Source organism: Marmota flaviventris, chromosome 1 (assembly GCF_047511675.1).
Source record: "Marmota flaviventris isolate mMarFla1 chromosome 1, mMarFla1.hap1, whole genome shotgun sequence".
Lineage (NCBI taxonomy): Eukaryota > Metazoa > Chordata > Mammalia > Rodentia > Sciuridae > Marmota > Marmota flaviventris.
The window spans coordinates 116084553-116102406 of NC_092498.1; the positions used below are offsets into that span (position 1 = coordinate 116084553).

At 52.8% G+C, this 17854-nt stretch overlaps 1 protein-coding gene across 1 annotated transcript in view; it reads right to left on the reverse strand.

The window, feature by feature from the left end:
* Nucleotides 1–17854, reverse strand: part of Sez6l (seizure related 6 homolog like) — a 90044-nt gene that overhangs the window by 71268 nt on the left and 922 nt on the right. Inside the window, 1 exon segment of the mRNA XM_071609562.1 lies at nucleotides 16708–16871. Coding sequence (XP_071465663.1) covers nucleotides 16708–16871 — 164 coding nt within the window.

Consider the following 17854-nt stretch of genomic DNA (forward strand, 5'->3'; position numbering starts at 1 on the left):
TAACTCCAACGAGTGTCTGTTGGCACGGGTGACCTCCTTTGGAAGGGGAGGCTGGTTGGAGAGGCTGGCTCTGAGCGAGACAGTCACGGAGCCTTTGGCCAGCCCACCTCCGGCCGCACCAGCCAGGTTTTGCTCCCTGGGTGGAGGAACTCCCAAGGCAGGGGAGGCTTTGGAAGGAAATTGATGGGAATGTGGTTGGTGTCCTGGGCCACACGCCACAGGCATGGAGTGCCCTGAAGGGAGCCCTTTGGTCCACACGGAAGCAACACGGCCTTGTCTGCTCAGTTCCACGTGCGATTTCACCCTCTCCCCACTGGGCCCGCTGGGAATGCGGGCTGCTTCGATGTCAAGGGCCAGATGCGGGCAGGACCCCCTTCATGCACCTCCATCTGAGGGTCTTGAGTTCAGCCTCTAACTGCCTCCTGCCTCTGACACCCTCGGCCACCTCCCCTGCCATCCTGGCAGCCCCCTCCTCCCCCGGGCCTTACCCTGCCTGATCCCTCTGAAGTCCCTGCCAGCAACCCCCAAGTTCACTCTTCGTGGACAGTTGGGAAGGATGACACCAAAACAAGCTGTAGACACTTTATCCTTGTCTCAGACAATGGCAGTGCCATCGGGCAGAGCCCCTGACAACTCAGGAGGTGCTGACCTACAGATGGCAGTTCAAGATCTTTTATTTATTTTGGTCCTGAGGATTGAACTTGGGGGCCCTCTAACCCTGAGCCCCATCCCCAGCCCTATTCTGTATTTTTATTTAGAGACAGGGTCTCACTGAGCTGCTTAGTGCCTCGCTGTGGCTGAGGCTGGCTTTGAACTCGTGATCCTCCTGCCTCAGCCACCTGAGCTGCTGGGATAACAGGCGTGGGCCACTGCACTCAGCTGGAAGTTCAAGATCTTGAGCCTAGCATTTGTGAGGTTCCTCACAGAGGGGTCTCTGTCTCCATTTCCAACACCAAGTCCAACCTTCCTGCACTCACTTTACAGCTGTGTCCAACCCCTTGTCCCTTTCCAAACTTCATATTTTAGAAAGCAGGTAGGAAAAAACCACTGGTTCCAGCCACACTCAGAGTCACAGAATCCACTGAAAAATGTTCCCCCCCCACCATTTCCTAATAGTGAGAGTTAAGAGAGTTTACCACTCTGACCACAGTCTCTTCATCTGTGAAATGGGTAGGAGCAGCCCCTTGAGGGTAATCATGAGAATCACAATGGCAGATGCACAGACAGAGCGTAGAACACAGAAGACACTCAGTGAGCATCAGCTCTGGGGTCACTTCTGTCAACATGACCTTGAACATGCCCTTCCCTTGGCTGCAGCCCCTACTCTCTCATGGGTCATTGGGGAACCTCCAGCTCATCCTACATGCCTCGGCCCTGACATCATCTCTCTGCAGACATCATCACAACCCCCTGGGGAGAGACAGGAGCTCTTCTGCATCGTGCCCGCAGCCCCAACCAGCCACCCACTCACTGTCCTGGCAATGACTGTGATTTGGATGGAGCCCCTCCCTCCGGCCCGCCCCTCTTCCAGTGGTGGCCACAGCGGAGGCAGAGCTGACTCGGTCTCTGCCCCAAGCCTAGAGGGAAAGCCAGGCATGAAACAAACACTGTCACAAATAATGAGTTGTGACCAGCAGGACAGCCACGAGGACACTTTGGGGGCCCTGTGGTTTCTGGGCTCTAGTAGGCTGCATTTTAATAACTGTTTTCAGGCACAAGGTCCTCCCTGGCCTGGGAGCTCTTTCGGGGAGCAGGAGTAAGTACCTGCCCCGTGGAAGGGGCCATCGAGATGTTTACTGAATCAGGAGGGGGCCCTGCGACAGACGGGCTGGGGCTGACCCTCCTCTCCCCCTCCTTAGCCAGCCACGCCAGCCAGGTAATGGGACATTAAGGACAGCGCCTACCACCCACAGCCCTCCTTAAGGAGGAGAGAGAATGACCTGGTTTATTCTATCTGAAGAACTCAGAGTTCCCAGCACCCTGGGTGCCTCTTGGAGCTCCATTTTTATATCTTAAAGAAAAATAATAAACCGGGTTAGCTCTAGAGAAGATGAATTGGAACCGAGGCGGGCTAATGGGCGGTCTGCATCTCTCCGAGGTGCTTTCCTTGCCGGTTCCAGCGAGAGGGAGAGAGAAAAAGACACCATTCTTCAAATAGCTCTTCTCTTTTTGAGGAATATGTAATCGTCTCAATTAAAACACAGACCAGAATATTTAATGGCATGGAAATTGATTTTGATGCTATTTAAATAATCTGCCCCTAGAGAAGACGGGTATTACTTGGCCTAATTTGGTGGAAGTATTCATTTCCTTCCCAGCCCAGAACTTGCACACACGAGTGTCTGTTCAGGCAGGGCGGATCCGGATGTGTATGAGGCAGAGCTCCAGCTAAGGGGACCCAGGTCAGGAAGCTGTGCGCGGGACGACTTGAGGGCTCTTGTCTGAGCAGCACCATCTCCATCTCCTCCCATGGGGATATCTGCAGGAGGACCAGCCTCAGGGAGGGCGTGCGGGACCCTGAAGTGCTGTCCATGATGTCATCGAGAGTGGGAGACAGACAGAGGAGGGGTCAGCCGCAGGTGGTCCTGCCTGTAAGCTTCAGACACAGCCAGTGCAATAGGAATGCACCACGACCTGTGAGATTTGGTGCATCGTATTTGTCTCCAATTGTCCTTGGAAGAGGATAGGAGGAAAGGAGGGAGGGACATTGTCCCATTTCCTGGCAGCTACTGTCCTGGGTATGCAGCTACTCCATGGACATCCTAAACTTCACATCCCTGTCATTCCCCTTTCCTTTGGACCACAGAAAGTCCAGGGATTTAAAGTAGGAATTGGCTCACATTTGGCCCTCCACTTGGTTTTGTAAATAAAGCTTTATTGGGACACAGCCATGCATTTTTTTTTTCTTTTAGGTATTGTCTCTGGCTGCTTCCAGGCTACAAGGATGGAGTTCAATAGTCGCCTCAGAGACTGAGTAACCCCAAAGCCTCAAATATTTACTATCTGACTCTTTAGAGAAAAGTCTACCAACCCGCAGTTTGATGTATCATGCAATGACTATTTTCATAGGTTAAAAGAACAAGGTCATGTAGGTAATTTCATCTGGTTCATTCTAATGCCCTATTTTGGTGTTAAACCTTAGAAGACGTGCAGCCTGTTTTGTCCATCTTCTTCATTTGTATCTGTATACAAATAACCATAACTGAAGTTCAGAGAGGTTAGTTGGCTTGCACAATGTCACACAGCTGAAGAGCAAAAGGAACAAGACACCAGCCCAAGGGCCTGAGTCCAACATAACTCTTCTTGCTTCTGGTGCTTCCTTCCCGCCAGCTCAGGTGGAGTCTGTGTCCTGCTGTCCTCTTCCATGCCCTGGTGGTCATCAGATATGAACTCTGCCCCTGCAGTGCCTGCCCTAGCAAATGCATCTCAGCTGGCCAAGAATCCAAAATTGGAACGACTCTGGGTTTATTCTTTGTGTTCCTCGCGGTCCATTTTGTGATTAGAATTCTTGTCCTGGGAGACAGCCAACAGCGGTCCACGTGAAGGGTTCAGATGTGTCTCCAGGGCCACGGGGGCAGATTTAAACATGGGGGCAGAGGTGACCTGACCATATTACAAAGACCCCTCTGCTCTCAGCTGGAACTTGGACAGTGGGAGAGCTGGAAACACAGAGAGGAGTCCAGGGGAGAGACCATGAAGCCATGGGTCTCCAAGGGGAATGAAATGTAGGACAGACTGGTTTGGAGTCGAGAAGTCCCGGGACTGGGCTGGGTGTGGGGGGTGTGTGGGAGGGGAGGGGCCAAAGCTTACCCCCAGGCCTCTGCAGGAGGGGGGGTGGCTATTTCAGACGGTGGTTGGGGAGGTTGAGAGAGATGTTGTGCAGAGCTGACCTGTCCCTGAGTGTCCTCGATGCATAGTTGAAGAAGATGAAAGGGACCAGCGACCGTACTGCAGCAGGATGGGGACAAGGTGGCGTCTGGAGTCAGAGAGGCTCCAGTCCAAACCCACAGGTCTCCACTCACTCTCTGTGTTACCTTGAGTACCTTATATCATTTATCAGAGTCATGGTGACACGGAGACAGGGGTGAGGGGGAAATGCCCTAAGTGGTGGACTTGAACATTCCCTTTAATCCTCACTGCACCTGGACAGGTAGGGGCTACTACCAGCCTTGTCTTTCAGATGAAGATAACAAGGATCAGAGAGGGCACACGCTTGCCTCAGGTCACACAGTAAGCAGTGGAGCAAGATTTGGAATCAAATTGTGGACCCTGAGTAGTTATATTATCAGGGTAATAACATCAGCCTCCAATGTAGTTGTGGGATGAGACTGAGGGAAGGGCTACATCATGTGGCGTCCAGCACCCAGGAGACCATGGGCAGCATGGGAGTGCTGGCTGGCACCCGGAGTTCTTGCCATAGGAGTTTAGGAGAACCAGAAGACGGTGCCCAGGGAGGCTTCCTAGAGGAGATGGCATTAGTGAAACAGGAGTCATCAGTGTAGCAGGGCAAGATCACGGGAAGAAGGGTAAAGGGATGTGGCCACTCAGTTTTGAGCTGGTTGCATCATCTTGAGTTGGATTTGCATTGAGATTCTGGTGACCTCATGCTGGACTCTCCCTGGGGACTGAGCCTTGTCTTGACAAATAACTTGAGCTCCGTGTCTTGGACTTGGAGCATCAACCCGCCCATGTTGGTCCTCCTGGGGACGAGTGGCAGCTCCTTACTCAGGATTCAGGCTCTCCGCTTGAATGCCACCTTCACAGATTTCTAGACTATCTCAGCCCCTGCCCCATGTTCCCTGAGTGCTCTGACCTCTGGTTACTCGCTCAGCCTCCACATCTGTCTTTCTGACCAGGGAGGAAGCTTCAGAGTGGCTTGGTATCTGTGTGTACCTAACTAGTAGCCGCAGCTCTGATGTCCGTGCATAGAAGAGGCTAAAGAAACACTTGAAGACATGGATGGGTGGATGGATGGATGAGTGTTTTGAATTGCATCCTGGTTCCCTGCCACATCCAGCTCAGTGTCTTTCCCTCCTATTCCTAGGTATATCTGCAGATCCACAGGAGGAGAGATGGGTCTCATACCTACCACACATGTTCTCCCAAGAAGGATCTCAAATTTCCATTAAAAAAAGATCTTGAACTTCCATCTGTAGGTCAGTGCCTCCTGAGTTCCATATGTCCCCCTTCTACCCCTTGTCACCAGATTATTGCTCTCAGAATTCCTCTCTTATGTAGTACAACTGGAGACAAAATCCAGATGATTTGACGAGGTTTTCGAGAACTTCTGGAGCCAAGTTGGACACACCTCTCAATCTTATTTCCCTCCGATTCCTGATCATCCTGGACCACTCTTCCTCACCTCTAGGACACTCACTTGACTGAAATCCACTGTTCTCTGTGTTGGTCCTCTGACAAATGGCACTTTTTCCTCAAAGCCATTTCCAGTCACCCCAATCCAGTCTGATGTCTCTGAAAGACCACTATCCTTCAGGTCTGACCCACTCTCTCTGTTGCTATACCTGTGTCTACACCACATTTGCAACTATATTCTTTGAATGGAGAGACATCACCATTTCATATTCTTTTTATTTTGGGGTAACAGGATTGAACTCAGGGGCCCTCGACCACTGAGCCCCACCCCAGCCCTATTTCGTATTTTATTTAGAGACAGGGTCTCACCGAGCTGCTTAGCACCTTGCTGTCGCTGAGACTGGCTTTGAACTTGCGATCCTCCTGCCTCAGCCTCCCAAGCCGCTGGGATGACAGGCATCAGCCACTGCAGCTGGTCCCAATTTCATATTCTCCAGCACATCTGCCTTATGTCTAGTAGGCACACACCACTAGTCTCCTATGTACAAAATATTTTCTCCTGTAACTCATTGCTCAATGTCTGTCTTCCCCATTAGGCTGTAAGTTTCATGGAGAGCAGGAACCACAGTCCATCTCTATGCCCTTTCTTCCTGACTCTTTGAAGTACAAAATGTGATCAAGAAATGTTTGTTAGTTGAACACACTGAACACATGCCCCAAGCTGATGTTCATCTTTGGATAGTGAATCATTTAATTTTTCATTTCCTTCATAATGACCTTAAGCATGCCCAACCAGGATATAGGGAAAGATTTTATCACTCAAGTTTCCAAAGGTAAAATACTTTTGTAATTTTTGGAAACACAATCAGATGTTGATAAATGTAGATGCCTACCTAGTCACACCTAAGTCATGGCTCAGTTTTTTTTTTCTCCAGTAGTACAGGAATCACAAACTTTTCATCAAGAGATTAAAAGAAATGATAAACCCTGGGAGAGATGGGACAGATATGCTCCGCCTCAGCATTCCATATTAGAAGACACTTTAAATAGTGTGGAGAACAAAGAGATTTCAGGACAACGGACAGCGGCTCACATGGGCACTTCCTGTAAATGCTTGAGGCATTTCTGTGCTGGACAGAGACCTCAAGAGATGGTGCCCTTAAAAGCTCCTACAGCTGTGTAAATACACCTGAGGGTCTCTCTGTCTCCAAGTCCAGTCTCCTTCTTTTCCCTCTTAACCTCTTATTTTGTCATACTCTCACTTGCATTTTCAGTACTTGTACTCAGTTTTTGCCTCTTCTGACTTCTCTGGATCTTGGCAGGCTGAGCAAAGAAAGAGAGCTGGTTGCAGCAGAGTCTTCCAGCTGCGATTCCATGGGTTCCTCCTCTTTCTTTGCTCCTCAGGTGGTCCTTCAAGGCAAAGCTCTATGTTGAGATCATGACTATAGTTAGAGAATATTTGCCCCCACTCTTTGCAAGATTATTAGTATAGAGGAGATAGCAAGAATGACTATCTTGCCTGTCTTGGGGAAAGCCATTTCATCTTCACATCATAGCCCCCAAATTACCCTTAAGCCTGTTTTCTTTTACTCATTTTGGACGAAAAGAGAATTTTCTTCTCATTTCAGCTGTTGTGATCATCTTATTTGAAGCCACAATTCTGCAAATATCCCTTCCTGCTCCCTCTGTAGCCACTCAATCGCAAAGTCGCATTCATTCTCTCAACTTCCTTTACCTCTGTTCTAAGTTATTTTCATCTCTAGCCTGGACCCTTGCCTCCCTCCCCATTGACTTCCCTGACTCCAATCTCCCTCTCTCTCTCTCTCTCTCTCTCTCTCTCTCTCTCTCTCTCTCTCTCTCTCCAGAAGATCCACCTTCCATGATTTTCTAAGATTCAAATATGACATATTACTCCTTTGCTTAAAATTGTTCAGAATTTATCCTCAAAATAAGGTCTGACTCTTTTCACTTACTAGAGATTGAACCCAGAGAATTCTATCTCTGAGTTAGATCCCCAGCACTTTTTATTTTTGAGACAGGGTCTTGCTAAGTTGCTAAGGCTGGCCTTGAACTTGAGATCCTCTTACCTCAGCCTCCCAAGTGGCTAGGATTACAGCTTACATCACTTAGTCCTGCATAAAGTTTGTCAGTGGGATTAAGGCTCCTCAATTCCAGTCCAGGCTTGCATTTATAGCCTAAACTCTCCTCCTTACTTCTGACATTTTACAATTCAATTATCCAAGTATAAAGCATTATATATCATTTTCTAGAAAGATTCATTACATAGCACAATTGTTAGAAACATAGGTCCGACTGTAAGGCTGTCTGGGTTTGGATCCAATTCTACAATTTGATAGTTATATGTATGTCCTTCTACTCCATTTTCCTCTTGCAAAAATAGGAAATAGTACATTCGTGCCTGTACCAGAGGTCATGGTAGTGTAAATGAGGTAGTTTCCACCAAAGCCTTAACACCATGCCAGTTTGTTTGCTTTTCCTTAGCCCCAAATGTGCTCTGCTGTCTGTGCGTGGCTCCTGCTGGTGCCTTGGTCTCCTTCCTGCATCTGGTTGACCACTCATTCCTCTCAGGTATCATCTCTTCCAGGAGGACCCTTGGGACACTTGGGCTGGGTTGATGACTCCCTATTCTATTGTCATGCTTCTGTGTAACCGTTGGCATATAGGGCACATGCCATGTGAGTGTGGGCTGGGGTCTTTGCTTTCTGCATCCTCAGTGCCTGGTACAGCGGGTCTGCTCAGGTGGCATCTGTTGAATGAATGGATGTGTAAAAAAATCCACTCCTGGGAGCCCATGCAGCTTTCAAAGGTAAAGGCTGAGCTTCCTCTCCGCCCCCTGGTCCCTGCAACTCTCCACCCAGACCCGGGCCGAGTGGATGCTCACAAAAGACTTTTTTAGTTGAAATGAATTGAAAACGACAGACTGATTTCAGGAGTCCTCGCATGGCCATCGTGATGGAAGGCAGAGGGCGGCTGACTGGCAGGAGTAGGCAGATAAAGTGGGCCAGAGCTGGTATAAGCCATTTATTCTCCCGAAAGAACTCCAGCTAATCTTTCATGAGCAGTCTGGTCGGATTCTCGTTTCTAATACAGATGGTATCAGAGTCTCAGATGTGATAAACTCCCCGGGGCTGCTGTAAGGCTCTGGATCCCGGCTGCAGTTAAATGTCTGTTTCCCTCCAGATCAGTGAGCAGTGGATGCTGCGCCGCGGGGAAAAGCCAGGTTCTTCCTGAAGGCTGGAGCCCCAGGGATGGGGTGGACCCTGCACCGTCCCCACCCCCTTCCCAGGACCCTCATCCCGGATCTCAGTACCACTGTCACCTCCTCAGCACAACACCTTCTCCAGCCAGCTGTGATTAAGAAGTCCTGCTAATGACACTGATGTCATGTTTACTGTGGGCTCCGTGAGGACAGGGGTCATCTGCCTGGTCTGCCACGGGTTATGTCCTTCCTGACACCATGGGACTTTGGACCCAGGACATCTTTAGTAAGTATTTATGGAATCATAGTGGGATCAGGAAGGGATTTCCTCTCTCTGGCTTGTCTCATTGTCTATAAACTGAGGGTGTTGGACAGGACTCCGTGGGGTCCCTTCCAGTTTCATCCTATGATTTCAGGAAGGTTGGGAAGAAAGAAAGTCCCATCAGGGGCTTCTCTGCTAAGATTCCAGTGTCACCGTGTCCATGGACCTAACTTGGTGTCGTTGGCAGGACTTCTTAATCTCAGGTGGCTGGAGATGGTGTCTGTGCAGAGGAGGCGACGTTCATACCGCGACCCGGGTTAAGCGGGGAGGTCCTGGGGAGGGGGAGGGGCGGAGCAGGGTCCCTATCCTGTCCAGTCCAGCCTTCAAGAAGAAATTGGAATCGAATCCGGAGAAATCTTTGGGGTGGGGGGTGCCCCTGTGGTGTAGAATTTCAATGGCATCTCCAATGCCAGTAGTGCGCCCCTTTCAAACTCCGTTCTGAAAATAAAAAGGGGCTCCAGACGTCAACTGATGTCGGTCGGGGGTTCAATTATGCCTACCCCTTTGAGAACCACTGGCCTAGACCAGGGTGGCTCTGTCGCTCCAGGGAATCTGTACTGACCTGTGGGTCTAACCTGCGATTTCTCTGCTGTATTTCTCTGCTGTAACAGGAGAATGCGTCCCCTTTAGGAATCTCAGTAGAGGACACCATCCCTCCCAGACAGTGGGTGTCAGACTTGAGTGAGCATCGGAGTCACCTGGAGGACTGGTTCAGACCCGGATGGCGGGCACCTCCCTCGTGCTCCCAACTCAGTCCACGCGGTAGTTTGAATGTCTCTCTCTAAGTTCATGTGCTGCAAAAATAGTCCCCAAGGCTGGTGTTGGGAGGGGGGGCCTTGAAGAGCCACGGGGGTCAGGGTGGGCGTGGCTGGAGCTTGGCGCTCTTTCTCTTTCCCATCCGCCTTCCGCCATGGGATGAAACAGCGCGGGACTCCCTGCCTTCCAGAAGATGGGCCCAACAATTCCTGTTCATGAATTAATTACCAGTCCGTGGTGTCTGTTATGGATTAATACAGCGGCCTGGGGAGGGGTCTGAGACCTGGTGTCTCTAACAAGATACGGTCCCAGGTGAGGCTGTTGGTCCAGGCCCCCAACCGTGCAGCGGGTCCCTTACACTGGTCATTCCTGGCCTGTAACTGCGCGGAGCCACGCAGGGACCTTTCAACAAGCTGCGTGCCTGGGCCACACCCCGACCCACTACACCACCACTGCTAGGGGTGACCCCGAGGCCCAAGGTCACTAAGGCTTCTCCATCGCTGCAGCCCAGGCTGCGAACTGTAGCTCACAACACCCAGCGAGCCTGGAGGTCTCTTGCGTGCTTGTACATTCCATTCCTGCAACCGAACCCTCTGGCCATTTTGGCCACCGAGAGATGTCACCAGGGAGGAAACCCGCTTCTCATTCGCTTGCGGCTTCCTTCCCGCTCTCTCGTGCCTGTGTCCACGGATTCTTCCGCGCACGTTTCCCTTTCACCCTTGAATGTCCCACTCTCCACCTGGGCTCTTATTTGTTTCTTCACCTCCTTGTTCATCCTCCTCCCTGTTTTTGTCTTGCCTCCTTCATTTTCCTGTCTCTTTTATGAGCAGGGATGGCAGGGGCGGACCACTAGGACCACAGGCTTTTCTTCGCACGTGGGACTCTTACTCCTGCTTTTTCCTCTTTTAGACCTCCTTTGAACTTCAGCTTATCCTCAGCCCCCTGGATGCCCTGCCCTGGCCCCAACCCCTCGGGGACAACACCACAGCTCTCAGGTGCAAGTTTACACCATTTGACCCACACGGCTGTGTGCGCCATGAGGGCAGGTCCCTGTTTCTTTCTGGATTCTGGGTGTCTGGATGCTGCCTGCCCTGCACGGGCTTTCAGGATGCTCCTGCTGAATGCACACCGTCAGATGCACAGACACCTGCTGCAGGTGGCCCTCACCGGTCTGCCTCCGGCAAGGCCCTTGTGCTGGAGACGTGGACACACCAGAGTGGCTTGTGAGGTTTTGGCTTCTCAGGCTGACGTCATCCTGTGGCATTTGACCCAAGCTCATAAAGCACCCAGAGAGTCCTTCTCTTCCACGTCCTGGGAGGGGGAGCTCCTGTGCTGTTTGGGGGCATTGCTCAAACTTTGGAATCCCAAGGGTCCAGCATTCTCTGCAGTGAAGCCTGCAGCCCTCCCCAGGTGGGGAAGCTGGGGGGTGGGTAACGCAGGTCGGGATGGCGGGGAAGGGCACATTTCTAAGTGCAGCCCCTCTGCAGGCTTCATAGCCGATGAGCGCCTGCGCACAGCTTGCTGTACCATTGAATCCACGTCTGGTCGCAGATTCCCTGGGTTGAATTCCTTTGGTCAAAGGGCACGAAGATCCTCCTGCTGGGCAGAAATGCAGGCCGCTGTCCTAAGGGATCCTGCAAGCCACAAAACAGCCGAGCCTACCGGTGTCATTGTCACCTTACCAGAGTGCCGGTTTCAACATTTTAAGCTGATTTCGACATGTAACGTGGTCTCTCCGGGGTCCTCTCAGCGGCTGGACTTGACCTCCACGGAGGGTGAGCGTTCCCATGAGGCTTCCGCTGGCCTGGTGAATCATTTAATCATGTCTTCTATTTGTGTTTTGTGATCTGGGTTTCTTTTTTTTTTTAATTTAATTTTGAATGAATTCTATTATGAACCTGTGTATCAAATCTTTTTTAAAAAATATTATTATCACTCACTTGGGAGCCCTTTTAAATCATTTTCCATGAAAATTTAATAGTGCAGATATTCTGTAGATGCACAGAATGTAGATCTGAGCGTTACACACGCAGGAAGCCAAGAACCAGCCCCTCGGGAGGCAATAATGCCCCCACTGGGAAGCAGACCATAAATCAAATCCAACTAAACAGTTCAACGAAGTGATAATGAGCTACTGGTGATGGACTGTATAATAATTGAGCTACATAAATAAAGGAAATTTGACCAATGTTTACTAGGCACCTACTACATGCAAACAAGAAGCCCAGCCACTGTGGATCCAAAAATAAAGAAGTTAAAGGGCCTGAGGTCTTGTCTTACGGTATTTTCAATGCAGCCTGAAGAAAAGTCTGGGGACAGGTGAAATAAATAAACAGTAGCCCCTCAAAGGATGGGGGAGAGGGGTGAGCAGATGTGTTTCATATAAGAGCAGAGAGCTGGAACCAAGGATTATGTTGGCTATTTTTCTGGTGCATCAAGATGAGTTCCCTTGTGGCCAAAGAGAGGCTTGTTAACCGAAAGACCTGCTGCAGGGCCCAGCTTGTAACTCACTGGCCACGGGGCCCTGGGCTGCCAATACTATCTCCAATTCCAAACCTAGAAATGGGGGAGGATAATGATGCCCTCCTCTCCAGGGAGGTGTGAGGATTAAGTAAGATAAAGCTTCTTAAGCTGTCAGATGCCCGGCTCAAAGACTGTTTGCTGTTGTAATGAACATCACTCCCTGTCCATTTCAAGGAAATTGAGTGTGGTCAGATATATGGGGCTGAAGGGTCGTATTGGTCAGCTGTCCATCACTATAGTGAACCACCTGAGGAAAAATAGCTTATAAACAGAAAAGTTTTGTTTTGGCTCAAAGTTTTGGAGCTTCAGGTCCAAGATCAGCAGATGTATTGCTTTGGGCCACTGGTGATTGTGCTGAATGTCCTTGTGGGGGGCGCGTGGCAGGGCTGATCTGCTCACCTCATCAGCTGGGAAGCCGAGGAAAGAGAGAGAGTGAGAGAAGAAGAGACTGGGGTCCCACAACCCCCTTCAAGGACACACCCTCAATAACCTAAAGACTCCCACCAGGCCCTGCCTCTTAAAGAACCCATTGCCTCCCAATTGCACCACCTGGGGATCAAGCTGTTAACACAGGGACTTTGGGGGGTCATCCAACATCCCAAGCATAGCAGGGACAATTCTGGCCAAAGGTTTTTCAAGGATCTCAAGTGGAGTGTGACCTTCAGACGTGAAATCCAAAATAAGCACAGACATCACGGGAGCCGAAGCGGCTGCCTTCCCAGTGTCCCTCCCACCCCAGCGCTTTCCTGATGCTCGGCCTGTGCTGCCTGAACTTGGATGTGCCTGGGGGCGTCTGGGGAGCTTGCTACAAATGCAGATTTGGATTCCGCAGCCCTGGGATGGGGTCCAAGAGTCTGCGGTTCTGAGGAGCTCCCAGGAGATGCTGCTGGCTGCTGTGGGTGGCGGGTGGCCCGTCAGCCTCAGAGATCCATGGGGGAAGGGTGGGCCGGTGGGGGACGGGGCGGGGAGTGGACAGCAGGGCCCACCTCCTGCTGCAGGAGGGTAGCTGCAGCCTGCCCACCCCTTGGCTCCGACGACGCCATCTGAATGTGTGTCTGGAGACAGGTCCAGCCCCCCACCCTCAGCTCAGGGCCTGCGAGCCCCCCTGGCCCCGGGTGAGATGGGTACCACTGAGGTGTCCCGGAAATGACAGAGGAGCCCACCTCAAGGGGCACAGAGGAAGAGCAGGTGCCTGGCTCTCTTAAGAAGGGTTCGCCCACAGTCTACCTGCCCTGCAGCCGGGCTCTCCTGCCAGGCTGCGGTGGGGTCCCTCCGGCAGGATCCTTGGCTTCATGCCCGAGTCCTTTCTCGCTTGCTGATGGACACCAGGTGAGGTGGACTCAGCGTCTTATATAACATCTGCCTAATCTCTCAGGGTTGAAAATCTACCCCCACCAACCCAGCCATCCCAGCTCCTTGCAGGAAGCAGGAGCAGTGACCTTCCTCTCCAGAGACGAGAGGCAGGAGATCCAAGTCTAAATCCCACTTCCAAATCCTGGGTCAATTGCTTCTTTGGGGCTGTGCAACCTGGAGCCAGTTATTTGACCTCTCTGTGCCTCCAGTTTCTCAAGTGTGAAAACGAGATCATTACAAAATACCAGTGGTAGTTCTTACTAAACATTTGTGTGCAAGGCCTTCTGTTTCCCCAGTGGATCCTCCTCCGGGCTCCTCTGAGGTAGTTTTGCAGGTGAAGACATTGAGCTTGGAGACAGTACTGTGACACTGACCCTGCAGGTGCTCTGGGTGCTGGATGTCTTGGGTACTGAGTGCTTGGCACACAGTAGGTCCAGGTGCTAGGTGGTCACCGTGTCTTGGTCCAGGTCTTGCTGCTGTCACTCCTTCTCATCCTGCCATCCTGGGGACACACGGTGGTCACTGTCCAGGGTGGCCACGGAGGCAGAGATGGAGGAGTCCAGGCCTCCTCATGGGAGTCCGTTGGCCATGTGGACACTCTGGAGGCTGCAGGCTGCCTCAGTGGGAGACTCTGCTGGTCCAGGCTGACCGCGGTGTGGTCGTCAGGGGGCTGTGCATGCGTCTGCTCTCTTCCAAGAGTTTCACGTGGGTCCTCTCACGGGATCTGACCCAGAGGCCGAGCGTCTGCCCACTGGTCCCCACTCACAGAGACCGAGGCCCAGCGAGGGTGCGTGGGTGTCCTAGGTCTGCGTGAAGACTGACCAGCAGCTGGGCGGCTTAAAACAGCAGAACTTCATCCCCTCGCAACTCAGGGGGTGAGAGGTCCCAGATCAAGGGCCCTGGCCTCTGCAGGCTCTAGGGGGACCCTCCCCAGGCCTCTCCCAGGTCCTGGTGGCCCCTGAGTCCTTGGCCTTCCCTGGCTCTCAGCCGGGTCATCCATGTCACAGGATGCTCTTCCCCGAGTGCCTCTTTCTGCATCGTCACGTGACCTCTGAAGGACGTCAGTCCTCCGTGTAGGTCCCTCCCTCATGCAGTATGACCTCCTTTTAGTCAACTGCACCTGCAGGCCCCCACTTTCCAGACGGGGTACACACCACGGTCCCAGGGAGATGTGGATCTGGTGTGTGTGGGGAGGGGTCACTGTTCGTCCCAGAGTAGAGGAAAAGGGCCCAGCAGAGCTGGGGGTGAACCAGATCTGTGGGCCCAGCTCTGCCCCTGAGCTGCTTCAGCGAGGACCTAGGTAGCACCTGTCCACCCTCAAGGGCCCCCGGTACCAGAACCTGACGCAGGGAAAGGAACCCAACCCGACCACCACTCCCCACCAGGGGTGGGGGCCTGGGGTCTTCCTACAGATGAGGCGGGGCTCTCGCCACCTCTCAGCTCCATGTCTGCCAGGCCCTCACCATCACACCTTGTTCACACCAGACTCCCCTTTGTCTGATGGGAAAATCGAGACCCAGGCAGTATCCTGAGGAAATGGAAAGTGCCTTGTAAGTTCCAAGGGGCTGTGTCCCCGCAGGGAGGTCTTAATAATCCCAACCAAGAGCCGCCACCACGCTCACAACTGCTCCCAGGACAGATTAACTCTAGGCAACAGCATTCCCAGGCAGAGCACTAAATACTCAGAAAACATTATCTCATTTAATTCAATTAACAGCCACAGACCAGGAGAAAGGTTGTAGGATTAATTGACTCCATTGTAAGGGAGCGCACTAGCAGCTTGCAAACTTTGATACTCTTGCACATTAGAAATGCTATTGCATTTCTGCCTTCGGGCATTGGTGAGAAAAAGAAAAAAAGTCTGGGGTCAGAGTGGGAATGAAGATGATCTTTTCTACTGAAAGAGACAGGGAGGGTCTGCTTCTGTCTGGACGGTGTAGGGCTCCTAGTAATCGTGATCATGAGAAGAATGTGATTAATAATAAGGGTGACAGTGGACCCTTCTGATGAATGGCAGGGAAGGGCGGGCTCGGAATGTGACCACACTCCACTCTTCTGTCTGCCGTTTCCCCTTCCCCCCTTTTCTTGCTGGTGGTGAATACGAGTGCCTACTGTGCGCCCAACACTCAGACTGCGTGAGCCAGGGCCGGGAGTGCCGGGGTGGACTGACCCTGGTTGGGGTCACTGTTCTCCCACGGGGAAGGACGCTGTCCTGTAAGGCTCTGAACTGGGGAACCCCACTGACTTGAGGATTGTGTAGGAGAGTCTTCCAGCCAGATCCCCATGCAGAGGGGAGATTTTGCAAGAGCCATCCTGCCCTGGTGCAGGGGTGACATGGTTTGTAATTTCACTAACTCTGTCCCCAGAGCTGTCTCAAAGGGGAAGAGAAAGGGGACTGCAGGGCGGCTTTGGCCCGAGGGCTTGGTCCTCTCTACCACAGAGGGTTGTTCCCGGACCTCCTCTTTGCAGCAGGGGTCAACGGCACAGAGGTCCTGATAAAGGTGACAGTAGCAGCATGGTGACAATCAGGGTGAGGCTCTGTGGGGCTCAGGGGGGTGACACATCAGCACGGAGAGGTGGAGAGAGGGACATGACTGTCCCAAGGTCACATGCCCATCGGCGCTTGGCCGGAGAGGGGGACTGGAGTCCAGAAACCAGGTCAGCATCCCTCATAACGATGCCAGGGAGAGGAGCTGGCATCCTGACCCACCGCCAGGGGCCAGGTGTCGTGAGGGGGGCTGGGGAGTGGTCACTGGGTCAGCCCGTCCGTCCTCCAGATGGCCTGAGCCCAGGGGCGCAGGATGCCTGCCGTGCAGGAGGAGGCTTGGGACGGTCCCTGCCCAGAGGCGAGACAGTGTCCAGGGCGGGGCCCAGGGCTCCCTGGAGACGCACCCCCTCCCAGCAGCTGTTTGGACCCCCTTTCTGCCCCCCTGAGCCTGGGCTCTCCACCGCGGGGGGTGCAGGCTCCAGGTCGGGATGCAGCCTGGGGAATTTGCATAGCTACCGAGGCTGCGGGCAAGCACAGGTTGCCATGGAAACCCTCTCTTCCCAGACCTGCAGCCTGTGTGCCTCCCCATGCTCCATCCCGCACCCCCACCCCGCAGGGGCCCCGGGACACGGAGCCTCAGGGGGCAGTGCACGCAGGGCCTCCTTGGGGTGCAGACCTGCCTCCTCGCCCCTGGCCGGTTGCCCCAGGGACGAGCCCCTGCCTGGTGCCCACCTGGCGGTCCCCCGTGGCTCCCCGCGGCCTGCAGGAGCAGCGAGTCCCTCTCCTCCTCCTGCTCAGGACAGGAGAGTCCCAGGGGCTCGGGCTGCGGGAGGACATGCAGGTCCCGATCACGGTGATTCCCCTCCTGCCTGCACAGCTCCGGCCATAGCCGGCCCCTGGGAGGGAAAGACCAAGGAGGAGGAGGAGGGGGATACCCAGAACTCCCCTGGCAAGACACCTGGGCTTCCAGGCCCCCGGAGACAGGCTGGAGTTGGATAATTGGATCTTCTTCTTCTTCCCCGGGGCCAGCAGGGGCAAATCTCCCTTCCTCCTGCCAGATCCTCTCCGTGTTAGACGTCCAGCTCAGACGCCTCCTCCAGGAAGCCCTCCCAGGGGCTGTGTGTTCTGGTCACCTTCCCTCTCCGCTGTGAGCACCGATGTGTCCGAAGCCTGCTTCTCAGTTCCCAGTGGCCAGGGCTTAAGGCCACAGGGTGCGCAGGAAACGAGGACATTGGAATTCATGCTCATCCAAAGCTCCTGCTGGGTGTCCATCTTCCGGGGGCTCTGTCCACGGGCCCAACGTTTGGCAAAGTTCAATGACTTTAGAGTACACACAGCTTGAGTGAACGTCACCTTGCTGGGAGTTTCATGGGTTAAGTTAAAACACCAGACCAACAGAGTTTGGGAGAACTTCAATAGTCCCTTCTTTTAGTTTCCCTGTTTCTACCCATGGCCTCTACAATCTGTTCTCCCCATGGATCCTTATAAAACATCGACCCTGACAAGGTCATTCTAAGGCACATCCTTTCTTTTTGAGTAACCGTCGAAGATGATTGCCCGGCTTCTCTCCTCCCTCCCCTCGGTCATTCAGCCCTGGCCCATCCTACGTATGGCCCTGCTGCAGGACCTTTGCACCTGCTCTTTCAACTGTGATGCTCTTCCCCCAATTACCTGTACGGCTTGTGTCCTCCTTCATTCATCTCTCTGTCCTCAGTGTCACCTCCTCACAGAAGACTTCTCTGCTCATCCATTGCTGGAAATTTTCTTTAACCCTGCTTAGCTTTCTCTGCAGTAGCTGTCACCTTCTGACAGATGGTATGACCTTCCAGATCGGGCAGTAGGTCAATCCTCTTCCCTGCAACCCCGGAAGGTAGGTTCC